This window comes from Alnus glutinosa, chromosome 3, assembly GCF_958979055.1.
Source record: "Alnus glutinosa chromosome 3, dhAlnGlut1.1, whole genome shotgun sequence".
Lineage (NCBI taxonomy): Eukaryota > Viridiplantae > Streptophyta > Magnoliopsida > Fagales > Betulaceae > Alnus > Alnus glutinosa.
The window spans coordinates 35,517,667-35,536,362 of record NC_084888.1 but is presented as its reverse complement, the minus strand read 5'-3'; the positions used below and the strand labels follow the sequence as shown (position 1 = coordinate 35,536,362).

The following is an 18,696-nucleotide window of genomic DNA, read 5'->3' as shown; positions in this document are numbered from 1 at the left end:
AGACCACGCCGCCAATGCACGTACTGGACCACGCTACCACTGACCGGGTTGGAACACGCCGCCACAGCCAGGCCAACCCCAACTCCTTCCGATGTGGGTCTGGACACTTTCGGCACAGCCCAGGTCGGAAAACGCCACCAACGCCCGTGCCAGACCACACCGCCCAGGTTGGAAACCACCACTGTCCGGTTCGGAAGACGCCGTCACAGCCAGCCCAAACCCAACAGCACCGAATGTTGCTCCTCAGACGTGGGTCTGGATGCTGTGGGTCTAGATGCTGCCAGCACCGCCCAGGTTGGAACACGCCGCCAACTCCCGAGTCAGAACACGCCACCAAACGTTGCTCCTCCTACGGATCGACGGCCACCTCTAGATCATTTCTGATTTCTAGATCTACAACGTTTGTGGCGTGGGTGCTTGTCGTTTGCCCTTCGGAGGTTGAAGCCGACAGCCTTTTGTGTTCCTGACAAGTTTGTGGTGATTGCGACAACGTCTACATGTATCCGGTGAAGGAGCGATGGAACTAGCAGCGGTGTTCGGTGTGGGGCAGTGGCGGCAGTGTCTCAGTGGGCGGTGGCTGGGATGGTTTTTTTTTTTTTTTTTGTTTTGTTTTTTTAAGAGTGAAAAAGGGTTAGTGTTTTTCTACCCCTTACTTTTGTTATTTGATGCTGATGTGTCAATTTCTTATTGGAGGGCAAAAATCAAGTGGTTTTTGCCGATACCTAATAAAAGTTATACCCATATACATTTTACCTTGTAAATAACATAAATGATAGTTTTCTTCTAAATTAAGTTAGACAAATTTCTTACGATCCAATATATTATGACGGACATTTATAATATATTGGATATATTTTATTCTTAAAAAATATTTTAAAATATAGTCATTGTTTAAGATATTTTTTGAGTACATAATTGCTTAATAAAATACGCTCAATAAAGAGAAGTTAAAATTGATATTTGACATTTGACCGTTAGAAAAAACGAATGTTTGAAAATACGAGTGTTGGCAGGAATATTATAAAAAAAAAAGAATATTAATGATATTTTTTGTTTTTTTAAAAATAGTAAAATAGATAATAGAGAATCTATTCAAGTCAGTATAAAAAAGCAAAAGGTAACTAATAAAAAATTGTACTTTTTCGATTAAGTATTTTACACAACATTGCATGAGATGATCGTCTCTCCGAGGCCTAATATAAATAAATAAATAAATAAATAAGAATAATACTACATACCATATAAATATTTTATAAAAAATTTAAAAAGTTGATGTGACAGTGTTTAATAGGCAATGAGTAATGTTAGAAATCAAATTTTTTATCACACAATGCTTATGTAAAGTCTCAACTAACTCTTATTTTTTTAATTTTTAATTACCGGTACAAAGTTTGATTGAAATTGTCACGTTAATATTGTGAGATGGTAGTAGAATAAATATTAGTTTTTATTATTACTCAATAGTCATGAGATTAGTCATTATTATAAAAAAATCATGGTCGTAGAATAAATATTAGTTTTTATTATTACTCAATAGTCATAAGATTAGTCATTATTATAAAAAAATCAAATAATTATTATACCTTCCCACTTGTGATATATTTCCGAGATTTCTGTGTTAAGTAGAAGGGAAATGATAAATATACAACCCCATCACAACTTTAGTCCACCTTATTGTGAGTGAGAGTTGTACAAAGGGGTTGTACCCCAATCACCTCCCGAGTAGAATTACTCCAAAAGCAAATGGCCGGGAACGTTAAGTGAATTGAATGGTAACTTCCCGCAAATTGGAGCGTAACTGCTGCAATTCGCACCGTCAAGAGCACCCCTGAGATTCAGGTATCACTAAACCTCCCTGTTCCCCATCCCGAACTGCACCACGTGTATAAACGCACAACGTCGAGAAACGCCAGTTTGGGCATCACCGACAAACAGCCGGAATAAAAATACATGATCCCACAAGAGAGGCCCACGTGTACCCCTGACGCATAAGCTTACCTTAATACCGCATTCACCGGGCAGTGAGTTCAACAAATCCCGATCGTCTCTCTTTTGCCAGCTCTGTCTCTCATCATCAAAATCCTAATAAACTTATCACTGTAGCCCAAAGCAAAATCTCCACTCTCACTCCAATGGCAATGTGATTCTTGAATTATAAATCTGAGATCCACAGGCTTGATAATTTTGAAAATGAAGCCCCTCGGAAATGGGGAATTCCTCAAAACCTCAGCGATCCTCAAGATCTCAGCCTTCTTCGTCCTTATGGCCACGTTCTTCTACTTGGGCAAGCACTGGTCCGATGGGTACCCGCAGCTCATCTTCTTCACCACCACGCTCCAAGCCCCTTCGGTCGCGATCTCACCCAACCACGACAAGCCGTTTAACCTCTCCGCCCTCGTCGATCAGAACCAAACCCTAGCCCTAGCACCCCCACCTCCGAGTCCGCCCCCGCCTCCTCCGCCGTTGCAGCGGTTCGGGATCGTCGATGAAAATGGAACGATGTCGGACGACTTCGAGGTCGGGGAGTTCGATGAGGGTTTGGTGGAGGATTGGAGGAACGAGACGAAGACGGATGGCAGTGATGGTGATGGTGGTTCGTCGTCTAGGGTTAGGGTTACGAAGTTTGAGCTATGTCCGAAGAGTATGGGCGAGTACATTCCTTGTTTGGATAACAAGGAGGCGATTCGAAGGCTGAAATCGACGGCGAAAGGGGAGCACTTCGAGCGGCATTGTCCGGAGGAAGGTAGGGGATTGAATTGCTTGGTTCCGGCACCGAGTAAGTACCGAACCCCGATTCCATGGCCGAAAAGCCAGGGCGAGGTATGGCCGTTATGATTGGTCGTGCTAGGTTCAATTCCACTCTGTACTGAAAATCTGTGAATTCAATCTTTTAGGTATAATCTGTGGAGGATTTGCTAGAATGTGGTGACCTTTTGGCATTTTACTTTGATATATATGCTGATTCAATTTAATAGGCAAACACTGAAAGTTTATTGTGAAAGGTGCTTTGCTGCCAAGTGTTTCGTTGCTTGAGTAGCTGATTTACTAGCAACTTAAACAAGTTTGTTAACACTTAAAAAAAAAAGAAAGAAGACTTTGTTAACGGAGATGGTGGTGCCTTGTAGGTGTGGTTCTACAATGTTCCTCATACTCGTCTAGTTGAAGATAAAGGCGGACAAAACTGGATTACCCGAGAGAAGGATAAGTTTAGGTTTCCGGGTGGCGGTACACAGTTTATACACGGGGCAAATGAGTACTTGGATCATATATCTAAGGTTCTTACGCTTTAAAAGTTTACTTGGGAATAAGCTTGGTTAGTGTATCTTGTTGTTCTGATCTTCCATTTCTCATCTGTATATGTGTAGATGATCCCCGAAATTGCATTTGGTCATCATACCCGGGTTGCTTTAGATGTTGGGTGTGGTGTAGCTAGTTTCGGTGCCTATTTGCTATCACGGAATGTCATCACCATGTCCATTGCTCCCAAAGACGTTCATGAAAACCAGATTCAATTTGCTCTTGAGCGTGGTGTGCCAGCAATGGTGGCAGCGTTTGCAACTCACCGCTTGTTGTATCCAAGTCAAGCTTTTGACATGATACATTGTTCACGATGTAGAATCAATTGGACTCGTGATGGTATGTCTTTTGGGGTCTCATTATTTGGGTTTATTGGTAGCTATGAAAAAGGAAAACTGAGCAAACATTAGTGTGTAATTTTTTTTGCTATTTTTCATGCTCAATATCTCTCTTTCTTTCTTGGTAGTAAAAAGGACTAATTACTTATCAGAAAAAAAGAAAGACAGTAAAAGGGACTAATTGATTCCATGTTTTTAGAAGTTTGTAAAACTGCTGGTGGCAAACTTATGATGCAAATGTGCACAGGGTGCCTATTCACACATTAACGTCCCTTTTTTTTTTTTCTTTTTCTTTGTTCTTTTTTTTTTTTTTTTTTTTCCAAACTTGATGTTTTATCCCTCCTTACTCACAGAATATCTTGAAATCTTTTGATTTTGTTTGCCTTTCTATTTTTTAATCTTATCCATTCATTACTTTGTGATGAAGATGGAATATTACTTCTTGAGGTCAATAGGATGCTCCGTGCTGGAGGATACTTTGTTTGGGCAGCTCAGCCTGTTTATAAGCATGAAGAAATCCTGGAAGAACAGTGGAAAGGTATTACTAGCAACAGTTTTCCTTTATGCTAACCTTTTTGAAAGTGGCTGTGGTCAGTTCTAATATTAGCGCTTAAGAGAGTTAGGATATTGGAAGACAAGTTCGTAGAAGGTGCTATAGTGAGTCACATGCCTATTTATTATTTGCCAGCATAATTAATTTTACAGATCCTGCTGGTCTTTCTGACTAATTCTGACATGAACATTTATTCGAGTTGGTGTTTGTCTGTGTTAATCACCATGCTGTATATTTATTTGCCTTATTTTCAGATATGCTTAATCTTACAACTCGTCTCTGCTGGGAGTTTGTAAAAAAGGATGGATATGTAGCAATATGGCAGAAACCTTTCAACAACAGCTGTTATTTAAACCGTGAGGCTGGAACAAGTCCTCCACTGTGTGATCAAGATGATGATCCTGACAACGTTTGGTATTGTGCTTTTCTAATTTTCTGCGCCTGATTTGATAATTTGATCAAACCTAAGATTTAATATTATTAAGGAAAGACTCCACTTAATCCTCCTAAACTTCTTTCACTTTTTCAATTACCCCTCCAAAATTCAAAAACTCTTAATTTAGTATATTGAACTTTAAAAAAAATTCAATCTCACCTCAAAATCCTAACGGAGGCCATTGAAATTCCTAAAATACCCTTATTTTAAAAAAAATTAAAAAAAAACGAACAAAGGGAAGGGTCTGATTTGAGTGTAATTTTGTAATTTTATAAAGTTTACGGGGATATAAGGGTCATTTTACCCTTTGACTGTTTGATTTAACCCCAAACCCTAACCGGAGGGGTGAGATTGCAAAAAATTGAAATTTTTATACTAAATTGAGAGTTTTTATATTTTGGGGAGATAATTCAAAAGTGATGGAAGTTCATAATGGATTAAAAGTGAAGTTTTCCCTTTTATTAAATATTTGAGTCTCTTATCTGATGCTCTAGAGCTTTCTCATGTATAAAAAGTGGACAGGTTGGTTCGATGTTATGTTATAACAAACTTCTCAGTGTGGTTAATTTACAAGGGTTTTGGATTAAGAATAAGAAATCAGTCATTTCTTTCACTCATTGTCTTTCAGCCTTCCTTTGATTCTTCTTCTTTCAGAACAAACAATTCAACATACTTTGGTTCTCTTTTCCTCTAGGGATTTTTCCCTTACCATGATAATAGAGTTTTGCATTGCAATTAACGTCTTAGATCTTTCCACTTGCCCCTGCATAAAAGCTGAGCAGGTTATTCGCTGGGTTTTCTTCTGTCTATGGGAAGATTCTGGGAACACATGCTTGAAAGATGTTGATGATATTCTAATTGCTTTTTCTCCAGACAGTTAAGATATATGTGCTGATAACTTGAACAATTTGATGTAACGATTTGTGAAAGCTTTTTAGGCATCTACAGTGAACTTGCTTCTTGTTGTCAGGACTTATGAGGTCATTTAGTTGTCAGTAATAGTATTCTTTGCATAATTATGTTAGGTATGTTGATCTGAAGGCGTGCATCACTCGACTTCCAGAGAATGGGTATGGAGCAAATGTTACCACATGGCCAATACGTTTGCAAACTCCACCAGATAGGCTTCAGAGCATACAAATTGATTCCTTTATTTCAAGAAAGGAGCACTTCAATGCAGAATCGAAATACTGGAATGAGATAATAGAAAGCTATGTTCGTTCTTTACACTGGAAGAAGATTCAATTAAGAAATGTAATGGACATGAGAGCAGGCTTTGGAGGGTATCGTCTTTATCTCATGCCCCACTCTTGTATTAGAATATGTGCTACACATTTCTCATCATTAATGGTCTATAAACTGGCTTTGACAGATTTGCGGCGGCATTAACGGAACAAAATTTTGATTCCTGGGTTATGAATGTTGTTCCTGTCAGCGGGCCCAACACCTTGCCAGTTATATATGACCGAGGACTTATTGGGGTTATGCATGATTGGTACTTTCAAAAACTGTTTTCTATCCTACTTACCTCTAATATGGGCATATATGGATACTCTAGTTGATCAGATTGGTCATACTCCTCAAATATGTACAGTTTTGAAGTTATTTAATTGATCAGATTCCTGTAACTGATGGTTCTGACTATGAAGATCTGACATATATATATATATACAAATATCACATATGTGTTACTGTTGCTTGAACAGAGTTTCCGTGGCTGAAATATTATTGCATATTATTATCCAGGTGTGAGCCATTTGATACATACCCAAGAACCTATGATCTTTTGCATGCAGCTGGCCTTTTGTCTATTGAGAAAAAAAGGTACGCCCAAATCTTCTCCTTGTTTTTCCAGCTAGATGATTTTCATATTCCTGTTGGTCAGTGCTTTTGGCTTTTGATTTGCCTTTTATTTTGTTCCATAGAGAAAACTGACCAGGAAGTACAGTTGCATGTAGGGTTCACAAATTGTTGTGTCTGGCTAAGAATTTCAGTAGTTCTTGATTATAAACAACAACTTGACACCACTAAAGACCTAATCTGGAGGAGCTATATTATTGCTAGAAAAATTATGTAAATAATATTTAAATTTACCTGATAAAATGGGAAATGCAGAATTATGTTGGATTATGTGGGTTTATAAACCTTGACCAGGTCTTTGGGTGTGATGAGTGCTGGGATTCCTTGGGGTAAGATGGTGGTTTTTCTTAATTTGTTTTATTTCCTTGTATCAGATGCAATCTCTCGTCAATCATGCTTGAGATGGATCGGATACTGAGGCCTGGTGGACGTGTATACATCCGTGACACCCTTGCCATCATGGATGAACTTCAAGAGATTGCAAAGGCAATCGGCTGGCAGATCTCATTGCGAGATACATCTGAAGGTCCTTATGCGAATTATAGGATCTTGACTGCTGATAAACACCTCTTGCGTGGTTGAAGTGGTGGAGATCACCAACCGTATTGTTTCTTTTCCTGCTGATCCCTCTGACAGGAGGACAGGCAACCCGGGCTATTGTTTCTCTAACATGATGGTCTTAGAAGCATTGGAAAGAAGATGATCCCTGACTGAATGTTAACTAGAGAGAGACAGAGAATTGCTTTTATTGTGTAGTAATCTGATTATTGACATCAGGTACACAGATCACATTGGGATTTATGAGACTAACCATGTGTCGGGCACAGATGCTGGAAGCAATATTTTGGCAGGCACTTCGACATTTAGTACTAAATATTGGTCCAATAAACTGCAGCGCGGCATTTCGCTTACCTGGAAAACACCATATCATGGTACATTTAAGTTTTTTAAGCTACAACATTTGTTATATTGTTTACCCAGATGAATGGGATACACGCAAACCTTCTAATGTTCATTTATATATGTTCAATTTGTTGATTATTGTGTACACAGGTTCTAATATCTTGCTTTGTTTCACTTCCATCTTTTTTCATTGCTACCAATCCTACCATTGTTGTAATCTTTCCCGATCCTTTGAAAATGCGAAAAGTTCATGAACAGGATATCTTTGTAATTGTGGGGATGGATTTGGAGTTGAGTGGGATCATGTTGTAATGGGTCTTATAATAGGTGTGCATTTTGTAATTGAGTTGTGTTGTAAATGAGCTGGAGAGGAATAATGGGTTGTCACCCATATTAGTTGGACTGATTGTAGCATATTAGTCTAAAAGGGCTCACGAGTAGAATGGAGGGGATGATAGTACAAATGCACACCTATTAGCAATGGACCGAATATTTCTGATGTAATTTTCTGAATGAAAGTGGAAATTATGGATGATGATTGGTTGAATTGAAATGAAAATTTAAGGAAATTGGGGAAAAACAATTAGGGTTGTTTCAAGGACAACCTAGCCTCCAAGAGAGAGAGAACACAACTTTGATCAAGGTTTCGGACATCCCCTCCATTCTACTTCTAATATGGGTCACAGCCTATTATTCATCTCAGCCCATTTACAGCACATGCAACTCAATTACAAACAAAATGCACGCCTGTCAATTACACGTCTGGTTATATGATTGGAATATACAGCCAAACTTGATTTGATCTTTAGCTACTAAATGCAGCTATACCTGGTATAGATGCATTTTCCTCGAGGCCTCTCAACTCAACTTGTTCTAGTCAACCCAATGCATGATTTTTTGTAAGGTGAAACCATGCTACTTTTAGGACTACTCGACTCCCTAACAACCTTGGCATATTAACGATCAGAGATTTAACAGCATCGGATGCAACTTTGATTTTTAAGAAAGAAACCGCAAAATAAATCACACAAGAGAATCTGTTTCTCAATTGATTTGGCAGGGGGGCAGCATATAATGTCAAAACAATTGTATGCAGTAAAACACCTTGGTGTTCAATATAACAACTTTTCACAAGAAACAACAAACTTTTGCAGTAAAAAGCTGTTTGGTTAAACGAAAACTGATGGCACCTATCGATCCGATCTCGCTCTCCACATATGCTGTCCTTGATTGTGATTTTGCAGAGTTGAACTGCTGGACCGGCTTTCCAACCTCAAGTTCCGAAATTGCTGTGAAGTTGTTGACAGTAAAGTCCTCTCCACCTGAGAACGAGTTGGGTGTTGCTGGTACTGGTACTGGTGGTAGTACCTGCCATTGTCAGTTGGGTTCCGAGCAGGTGCTCTGGGAATATATCGTGATATTTGTGGTCGGACTAGTTCGTCAAGGAGGAGAAAACCCTGACTCTGATTGGCTGTAATAAGCCTACGGTGGGTCGTCTGGAATGCTTCAGATATCCTTGTCAAATTACTCCTGCTAACAGCCCTAGCGGAATTTTCTTGCTGCTCAAAAGGATCCTCAATCTAAACAGCCATCAGCAGAGCCAATAAGCAGCAGTTATAATTTTATCACTACGACAAAATAAAGTGTTTTTGTGTGTGTATCAGTGTATGTTTTATATAAGAGAGAGAGAGAGAGAGAGAGAGTTACAAATAATGCATAAGTTTTGGGCAACAATCTCATCCTTACGAACTCCCACTGTCCCGTATAGGAAGAAATTCCTTGCTCTGGGGCTCTCAAACTTATGTTAGAAAACTGCAAAACATACAAAGGGCCCTGTTCAATACCATATGAGAGCAAGTTTATTGACGTAGCAGGCATCTCATTCCAAAGATATGGGGAAGATGCTAGGCAAACTTCGCCAACCTATTATAGAAAAGGGCATTTTACCAATTTATATAAATTTCCGGTACATAATAAAACATTTTCATCTGATTGAAAAAAAAAATGGATATATAATCCAGATATATTGGGTTAATGGTAGAATAAACAAGTTAAATATATCTTGAAATTTAATGAACACATAACACAAATCTCTAATACCAAGATTCTCCATTATCTATTAAGGTAGAAAATCATGATGGAAACGATCACCTTTTCAAGGAATGAAATGAAAAGCTCAGACAAAGAACTTCGATTAACTGGTCTGTATTTCTGTTGCCTGAACCTTGTTATGTTCGCAGCACATGTTTCTGCGATATGTCTCTCTGCAGTAGCCCTCACACCTGCACGAAGCATGTTGAAAGAAAGGCCCCATGACTCTCTGTGTCTTCTAAAGTAGTCAACTTGTGTTTCAATTCCACAAATCATTTCAAGGTACTCTTCGTATTTGCAGTATAGCAAACGAGACATGCTATATATCTTCCTCTGATCTTCTCCTATCCTTCCACTTTTCAAAATCCTATTAGATCTGGACCCATACATGGACCCCACAGATCCAATGGTAATTTTAAAAAGTGAGAGGACGGAAAAAGGACCAGGAGAGGAAATGAATCATTTCTCATTGTAAACACATCTACAGTTTTATAAATAAAAATAACTAATAAAAAAAGGTTGGTAAAAGGCACGAACATTAATAGTATGGAAAGAATAGGATATAAAAGTTAAAAAGGCACGAACATAACTTGAATGCTCTAAGTAAAGGTCTAAGTCCTCATCCAGAAATTTCAGAATTTTTAATTCCAGGACCACACTAATTTGTTATTAAATTATATTGTTCCTGCAAGCTTCGATTTCAGCAGACATGTTGGTAAAAAATCAGCATGAACTCTTGAAAATACCAGTAATTTTTCCTCAAATTTTGAGCCAAAACCAAGAATATACAGTGTTCTCTGGTATTTGTTGATAAGGCACCAAAAAAAAAAACTGCTAGTTGAAAAATCATACATTAAAATAACGACTAAATTTTTTAAGACCATATTTTTATTATACCACCCATATTTGCTCTAATTTATTCTTCCTAATTCCTCATGAGATGGTGCCATTTGTACACCGAACAACTGTCACATCGATCATATGCTTAACAATCTTTAGGACTACAACTGTTACCAAAGAACATTAAATTTAAATAAAAATTCAAATAAACTGAAGACTAGATTTCTGCTTCAATATACCTAAATGATGATTAAGATAAGTTAGATATGTCTGCTAACAAGAGATGCTTGATGGCTCCTCTTCTGAGTAAACTGCACCTTTAAATTACCATCTACCTCTCTTTCAAGAATACTAACTTTAGGCTTACTATCTATGCCTCAATCACCCCAGTACTCCACCAATCCAATCATATGTCTTCGATAACAGAAGAGGAAACAAAAATCCCAGTTCCGTGACCTTTCTGACCACACTGCCAAGAATAATGTAGCAGTATAACATTTAGAAACACCAAACCTAAAGCAAAGAGAGAAAGAACAAGAGCATATGAAGCCTGGACACAGCAATATGTTCCTTAAAAAATGATTAAACTGTTAAGACACTGCTTTCATAAGTGTGAGACCAACAGATAATGTCTTAAATCAATTTTTATTTTTATTTTCATTTTTTAGTAGGGCATTTGGACTCTAAAGCACCAAAATAAATTGTAAAAAAATAAAAAATAAAAATAAAAATACAACAACATATAATAGGAAACAAGTTACTATTTTCAAAGAAAAGTACAACTCAGCTAATGTCTCCACCAGTCTAAGGAAGAATCCAAAGAGAAAGGGACGTAAGATTAAAGATGAAAAGTACCTTGAAGATCATCAGCAATATTTCCTGAGTATATATCTTTAAGAGGTGGTAAAATTGCAGGCACACATGTCTGAAAGAAAAATTAAATCCTCCATCACTTGTTAGAACCGAGTCAGTAAATTTCAACATGCTCGGAAGCAAAGACAGGAAGACAGACCAACTCAAGAAGATATATACATAAATCAAAATATGTAAGTCAGAAGAAGATTATGTCCTGGTGTCTTGAAACATGACAACATATTTAAATGAAATAAACAGAACGAGACTGATGCAACAGTAAAAAAATCACAAAAGTAGGTAATTTTTTATAAAATTCAGCAAACCAGGTCCAAAGCAACCATCTTGGACGAATTTCATGGAGCATCAAGGAAATATCCTCCAAACTTAACCACTTTTTTTACACTACACCAGGAATAATGACTAAAGATTACCTGAAAATGGAAGATCACAAGCAAACTGAGAGAGTATGAGTTGAAAGTCCCAGTTTTTGGATTATTTATATCATGTGCTTTTGCCCACTCCTTGACCTATAAAAGCTAGTAAAAATCCATCAAATTTCTAGCACTTCTCCCACAAAAGCGAGTATCAGTTTGCTACAAGAATGTACCAGTAAAACCATATCGCGAAACCGTGCATCTATCACACTGATCCAAAGCAAGATTTTGGATTTAATTTGGCCCTGCAGGTTATCAATTGATAGATCACAAGAGATTCCCTGGAGGCTACTCTCAAATTTTAGAATTGGAACTCTTGCATTGGGGATACATTGCAACCCGTGCCATCCACCTGCATATCAACAATGTTATGAAATGAAGATAAAAGCATTGTAGTGAAGAATAATCAAGCCAATAAAGAACAGAAATGTCGAACCCTTTAAAGACAAAAAGATTATTAAAAGGCCACCTTTAATAAGCATTGGAACCCTATGTTCTAAATTTGCAAATATCATAGAGTCACTATGATACTATCAAGAGATTACATGACTCCATTTTGCCTTCAAAGGTTTCAAAAGCTTTTTTTTTTTTTTAAGATGGATTCAGTAAAAACATAAACACATTGATGAGGAATAAAAACCAAAATGATAAAAAAGTAATAAACATCATTTTTTAAGTCCCAACTCCCCAACATTGATCCTATAGAGGCAATCAGTTTACTCTTTACAGATGCAATGAACAATAAAATTAAAATGATGCTCTTTGATGTCAGGTATAAAGGCCACTTATGGAAATCTTACACATTTTCTAGTACAAGATGGAAAAATGGCCATGATTGTCTTCTGTAAGACATAATCACATACTACATAAGACATTAAACTTTCACAAGTGGCCTGCTCGCTAAATAAAGTTTGCTAAATTATGGAGAACAAAGAATTGCAACAACAGGTGAAGATTGGTACAATGACTGAAGTTCTCTACTTTTCAGTTCATATAAATTACAGTCCAAGGCTTCATGTATGCTTTCTTCCCATTGTCATAAAATGCCTTGAGTGTGAGAAAATGTGTTTCAAGACATTCATCAGAGACAAACAATTACAATAATGCAACAATTGAAGTTAATATGCGTGGGGGAGATTGTCAGTAATGAGGCAAGATAGAAAACAAGCATTCAAGAGAGAGGCAAAAATAAAACACTTGAACCCAAAGAAATTTACCTATCGTTCTCAAAGCCTTTTGTATGTCTCCTAATAAATGTTTTTTACGCCTTTTTCCAGCTGATGAAATACATGAACTATTGAGTAAGTCGATAGATATATCCAAGTCAGCCCATCTTGTGAACAGATTGGACGCAAATGAACCAAACGGCTCCACTCGTGCACCTGATTGCGCCAAATCATGAAACTATGTTGTTAACCATTAAACTCTTTACACAATGGCAACCCATTATGCCTCGTGGAAATAAGACGTAAAAAATCATGATGACTCAACAAATAAATGCAGGGAAAAAAAAACAAGAACTAAAAGTTCCCTTAATGTGGTGTATCTTTATTTTAGGTTACTTTTCTCTTTCTGCTAGAGGAAACACAAAGAAGAAAAAACAGTGAAGACAAAGGTTTGTATGGTGCTAAAAAAGTAAAGAACTCATAAACTTTCAGTCTTTGTGGAATGAATATTCCTCTCTTTTTTCTGGGGGACCAAACTACAATAACCAGCCTAGCCACCCCGTCAAGTCAGAAAAGATGGATCCCCTAACTGGTGGGAGGGGAGGTTATGAATCTGAAGAAATAGTGGATGACTCAATTTTCCAAATAAAATAAAAAGTTCATCTAATTATTCTTTGTACAAAAACTAATCAATGATGCTAAAAAAAAGAGAACCTCCAATTGAACACTCCACCTGCACAACTCCCATGCCAGCTCACTCTTCATGCTGCTAAGATCCAGCTAATTAGGATCGAACAAAAAAGGTATGTTCCCATGACAAAGTTAGTGGATTCATAACCATAACATTTCAACAGCTTAAAAGAAAACCATAGCCTCCAGATATTGTAGGCTCAAGTCTACCAATTGCCCTTGCCCCCCCCACCCCGCGCCCGGTGCCCTCTTCACATAGCGCCCGACCAAAAAAGGGAGAACAGCGGGCCAATGGCCATGATAATATGGATCACATCCTGTTGTGTTTTGAGGCTATGTTGGGTTTAAAGATCAACCTTCGGAAGTTAGAATCAATTACGATGGGCCAAGTACTGAATCTTTCCAGTCAAAAGCTATTTGGAATGGGGTAGTTGAGAAAATGGAAAAAAGATTGGCAAGTTGGAAAAAGATCTACTTGGCTCGAGGCGGCTGCCTAACCCTTATCAAGAGCACACTTTCCATCTTACCTACATATTTTCTGTCTCTTTTCATTTGCCAGCCGGTATAGCAAGAATATTAGAGCTTATTCAAGGGGACTTTCTTTGGAATGGTTTTGATGGGGAGCGCATGCCTCATCTAGTGAAATGAAAGACGGTTTGCTCCCCAATTTCTAGAGGAGGGTTGGGCGTGAAAAACCTCATGTTGTTTAATAAAGCTTTGTTGGGTAAATGGCTTTGGAGATTTTCACATTAAAAGAATTCCTTATGGAGACAGGTGATAGTGGAAAAGTATGGGATCCAAAGAGGAGGCCGGTGTTCTAAGGAAACTCGAGCACTATATTGGGTGGGTCTTTGGAGGAATATTAGGAATGGCTAGGGGTGTTTCTTGAACTTAGTCTCCTATAGAGTAGGGGATGGTTCTTGCCTTTATTTCTAGCAGGATGTGTGGTGCGGAGAAGTGATTCTCAAGTCCTTATTTCCAGAACTCTATTCTATAGCTCGGGACAAGGAGGCTTTAGTTTCATATTATATGGACTATTCCAGCACCTATGACCATTGGAACCTAAGTTTTATTAGGGCGGTCCAAGATTGGGAGCTTGAGTCCCTAGTGGCTTTCCTCAAATCTTTTATACTTTCGAAAACCCTTTTGAGACAAACATATAAAATGTTGTAATCCCCAGCCTGCAATCATAGGTTCAAAGTGAATAGCTATTACTATACTTTACAATCTGGTGAGTCTTCCATTTTTCCTTGGAAGAGCGTTTGGAAGGTGAAGGCTCCTCCTTGTATCACTTTCTTCACTTGGATGACAGCTTTGGGTAAAATTCTTACTATTGACAACCTTAGGAGGCGGGGTCTTCCCCTTGTCAATCGGTGTTGTCTTTGCAAGAAGCGCAAGGAGACCACAAACCGCATTCTCATCCATTTTGAGTTTACTCGCGAGATATGGCATTTGATTCTCATCTTATTCGGAGTCTCGTGAGTCATGCCTAGCAATATCGTTGAGTTACTTCAATGTTGGAAGACACAAGGGCGGGAACAATCCAAAGAGGCCATATGGAAAGCCATCCCTACTTTACAAATGTGAAGCATTTGGATAAAGGAAGCGACGTCTTTTCTAGGACCATGAATCTAATGTGCTTCAACTAAAATCCTCCTTTTTGAGTGCCCTCTTATATTGGGTTGTAACTTTTGTTCCTAATTTCTCTTCCTCTTTTTATTTTTTTTTTTATTTTTAGTAAGTAATGTATGTTTATTCAAAGCACGGAAGGATGCAACATTAGTACACATGAAGTATACAATAAAACCCCTAAATTATAGAAAATAATAATAATAATAATAATAATAACATTATTTTCTTTTCTTTTCTTTTGTTTTTTTTATAAGTAATAAAGATTTTATAAAAGAAAACGTAAGGCGCCCCTAAGTACATAAGAAGTAAAGACAGGAACTACCAAAGCAGCCTACAACAAGAAAGAAAATCCAACAACCCTAAAAAACCCAAGCCCTCAAACTCAAGACCTTCAGAAGACCCCAACCCTACACCATGTGCACCTTGCCTTTCCTATAATAATATTATTTTCTTCATCTCTAACAACCCATTCTCACATCTTCAAAGCTCATTGCGCTCCGTTCTCTCTAAATACACCACATTAAACATAAAGGAGGCAAGCTCCATATTTTCAAAGCATATGGTTTCCCAATTGTCCCCTCCAACTTCCCAACAACCTGCTCACCCTTCAAAGCATAACCCAAGCAACTTCAAACAACTGAAGAAGTGCATTGCACAACTTTGTTGCAACCTCACAATGAATGAGTAGATGATCTATAGACTCCCCACATTTCTTACACATGCATCACCACTCCAACACAATAGCGTTCCTCTTTCGTAAACTTCTTTTTCTCTAATCTTGTAGATCTTGTTCATTTTCTAAATTTTCGACCCCAATAGGGTGGTTGCTTCTCTTGTATACTCTTCTTGTAAGTGAGCTTTTCTTTCTAATAAATTATTATTCGTCAAAAAATAATTGGCTGGATTTGTTACTAATTATAATTTAGAGTATCATAGATCAATTAATGGCAATCAGTAGCACACCTTAAAGGCCACCTAATAGCCCATAGAATGGGAACCATAGTTTTAGTAGTCAAATATCTGTTCTTCCAGATTAGAAAGTAGACCAGTTTCATGATTTCCTAAGATAAATTTGTTTCCCTTTTTTAACATGATCCGTTGACGTTGATCAAATTATAAATTCATACCCTTAAATGCAAATCAAGGAAGTTTTACTGATTCTAAGTATTTGTCAAGTACAAATTATCAACTTCAAACAAGATATGCGACAATGTTCTAATAAAAACATGAAAAATAACACAAATCACCTCTCAAACTTTCCACAGATCCGATTACTCTTCGTAGTGCATCAATAACTCGAGTCCGTGTCTCCCAATCCTCCTGCAGGGGTTTGACCACTCGAAGTATTTCCTCGAGAACATGCTCCAATGTGCTATAGTTACTCATTTTTTATTTCTGGATAACATTAGAGATGCAGTTGAATGTGTCAAAACTCAAGTGTAAAAATGGCATTAAATTCGGATAAAATCAGCCACAACACATGGTAGATCGCATTAAGTCCCACCTCAAAAAGCTAATGCCTTATGCAAATAGGAAGAACTTATCAAATCAAAGCCTCAAAGCCCTATTGAATGAAACATAACGTTCCACTTAAGCTTGGGGCATCAAACCATACGAGTGATGAGCTTACCAAGTCTTATGAAGAAAACATATATAATGAAGTTTCTGTAATAAAGACAAAAGAACTAACAAGAATTTCACATAAACACCCTCACTTCCTCATTCTCGATTCATCAACAAAACCCATTAATCAGAAACCCGTAAACAAATAATTTAAATTAACTTTTAAAGAAAACCCAAATCAAATTTTGAATAAATATACATATATATATAGTCATCAAACTCAAAACAAATAAATATATAATTTCTGAGACTTTTCTAAACACCAGAGTGAGGAACACATATCAGAATTTCCAGCAACCCAAAAAACATTACCGGAAGCATTACCCTTTTCATCGACTTTCTCTAGGGTTCGAACTCAAGCAAATCACCCCACTCACATTGCCTTTTATCAAGGTTGACTAACCAAGTAGAGAACTTTATAATAGTAATATTTACGTACATATATACACGAGTGTATAATATAATAGAGTGGTTATAGTGTATATCGTACTGAAATTTGCTTAGCGGATGGGGTTTTCTCTGCTTTTTTTCGTTACCTTTTTGACGAGGTACGGAAAGTTCGGAAAGCAGAAAAAAGGGCAAAAAGAGAAGTTGGGATTGGGACACAAGCATGAATCTTTTTTGGGTAATTGTCATAGGATTGGGTTCTTCAGACTCCTCAGTCGGTCTTAGAAACCTACAGTAGGCAGGAGAGAGTTTTTGGTCTTTTGATCAACATTGACTCTGATTTTCATCGATTTCCAAACGATGATTGGAGGAGTGGAAATGTTTGGTCATTAATAGTGATTGAGATCCGATGCTATGACTGCAAGCAATTGCTATTAACAAGTTCGTACGTTTTAAATGAACGGTTTAGATTGAGACACTTTATTAAAAAATAAAAAGAATGGGGGACTTGCTGTTAGGTCGAGAAATTTTGATACGATTTATGAATTTGATACAAACTCAATACAAAATTATTAGATTAGAGTTTATCGGTCTAACCTATTTAATTAAATTGTTCGGATCATGATTTACCTAAATAGTCTTATAAATATATCTTGATACAATCCAAATTCGGTACGTGACTTACGGGTAAAGCTGACAATTTTTTATACGACCTGTAAATTTAATACGAGGTTAGTTAGTTAGGGTTCAGATATCTTACCCGTTTAATTAAACAACTTGATTTATAATTGGCCTAAATGGATTTGTATGCATGCCTCTAAACAATTCGGATCTGAATTATCACTTTTACTTGCAGCTGCTGAATCAAATTGTGGCCATCACAATAGCCACCCCTTGCAGTACAACCCATCCTTGCTTTCTCTCTCTCTCTCTCTTTTTTATTTTTTATTTTTTATGGAAAGGTAATCTTTCATTAAAACAATCAAATAGTACAACACCAAACACCACGAAGGTGAACATAATCAGACACCCTAAAGGTGTACATACATCTTAAAACAATACTGACAGTTGCTATTAAAATAACCCAGCCAACAGAATGATGCTTCTACGTTGACATACACCTTTACTTGATCAGGGAGTCGGTCACACATTTTAGGCGACTGCCAAAGACTAAGTTAAAATGCGCACAAAGCAGATTGTCCAAGGAAACACAAACAACAACAACACAGGAAAAGCTCAACATAGAAGCTGTCTGCCGGAAAAGCCACCACTTGTGACGGCGCGTGTAGCACAAGCGCCGCCACCAGAAACAAACCCATCAACCCTCAAACGCCAAAAACCTCCGATCACCACCAGAACCACCAAACACAGCGAAAAACCCGGGTTGTGGCCATCACGCGCAGTCCCAATCCGAAAACCACATAGGCGCGTGAAGACCACGCACCGACTGCAGAGAGACCGCACAACCGTGGGAAGCGGCTGGAGCACCAAAGACTGACGGCGAACAAGGATAAATGGTGCGTGTCCAACAGAAGATGACAGAAACTCGTAGATCTGGCCTCCAAAAATCTGACAATAAACAAACTCGACC

At 37.7% G+C, this 18,696-nt stretch overlaps 2 protein-coding genes across 5 annotated transcripts; one reads left to right on the top strand and one right to left on the bottom strand.

The window, feature by feature from the left end:
* The first annotated feature begins 1,835 nt into the window (after nucleotides 1-1,835).
* Nucleotides 1,836-7,525, top strand: LOC133862628 (probable methyltransferase PMT11). The gene is made up of 9 exons (XM_062298471.1): nucleotides 1,836-2,820; nucleotides 3,126-3,275; nucleotides 3,366-3,636; nucleotides 4,063-4,173; nucleotides 4,443-4,602; nucleotides 5,650-5,907; nucleotides 5,997-6,119; nucleotides 6,371-6,448; nucleotides 6,859-7,525. The coding sequence occupies exons 1-9, from the start codon at nucleotides 2,191-2,193 to the stop codon at nucleotides 7,064-7,066; spliced, it is 1,989 nt and encodes a 662-aa protein (XP_062154455.1). The 5' UTR covers nucleotides 1,836-2,190; the 3' UTR covers nucleotides 7,067-7,525.
* An 832-nt stretch (nucleotides 7,526-8,357) lies between these two features.
* Nucleotides 8,358-17,490, bottom strand: LOC133862629 (protein HESO1). 4 transcript variants are annotated; one of them, XM_062298474.1, is made up of 9 exons: nucleotides 17,255-17,490; nucleotides 16,343-16,490; nucleotides 12,825-12,989; nucleotides 11,781-11,959; nucleotides 11,605-11,700; nucleotides 11,174-11,243; nucleotides 9,539-9,669; nucleotides 9,095-9,199; nucleotides 8,358-8,967 (listed from the first exon to the last, which is right to left on the bottom strand). In XM_062298474.1, exons 2-9 carry the CDS (start codon nucleotides 16,479-16,481, stop codon nucleotides 8,578-8,580), a joined length of 1,275 nt encoding a protein of 424 aa, XP_062154458.1. In that variant the 5' UTR covers nucleotides 16,482-16,490; nucleotides 17,255-17,490; the 3' UTR covers nucleotides 8,358-8,577. The 4 variants fall into 4 exon arrangements, with proteins under 4 accessions (XP_062154458.1, XP_062154457.1, XP_062154456.1 ...); XM_062298473.1 differs by lacking the exon at nucleotides 17,255-17,490 and adding an exon at nucleotides 17,031-17,243; XM_062298472.1 differs by lacking the exon at nucleotides 17,255-17,490 and adding an exon at nucleotides 17,043-17,243.
* Nucleotides 17,491-18,696: the final 1,206 nt, after the last annotated feature.

What these genes read in the sequence shown, in the direction of transcription:
- LOC133862628 (XM_062298471.1), top strand. Translation starts at nt 2,191, where the DNA reads ATGAAGCCCCTCGGAAATGGGGAATTCCTCAAAACCTCAGCGATCCTC. An exon ending in ATGAGAGCAGGCTTTGGAGG is followed by an intron (nt 5,908 to 5,996) that starts GTATCGTCTTTA and finishes TGGCTTTGACAG; the next exon opens with ATTTGCGGCGGCATTAACGG. An exon ending in TTGTCTATTGAGAAAAAAAG is followed by an intron (nt 6,449 to 6,858) that starts GTACGCCCAAAT and finishes TCCTTGTATCAG; the next exon opens with ATGCAATCTCTCGTCAATCA.
- LOC133862629 (XM_062298474.1), bottom strand. Translation starts at nt 16,481, where the DNA reads ATGAGTAACTATAGCACATTGGAGCATGTTCTCGAGGAAATACTTCGA. An exon ending in TTCGCGATATGGTTTTACTG is followed by an intron (nt 11,701 to 11,780) that starts GTACATTCTTGT and finishes TAGCTTTTATAG; the next exon opens with GTCAAGGAGTGGGCAAAAGC. An exon ending in TCATTTCATTCCTTGAAAAG is followed by an intron (nt 9,200 to 9,538) that starts GTGATCGTTTCC and finishes TATGTTTTGCAG; the next exon opens with TTTTCTAACATAAGTTTGAG.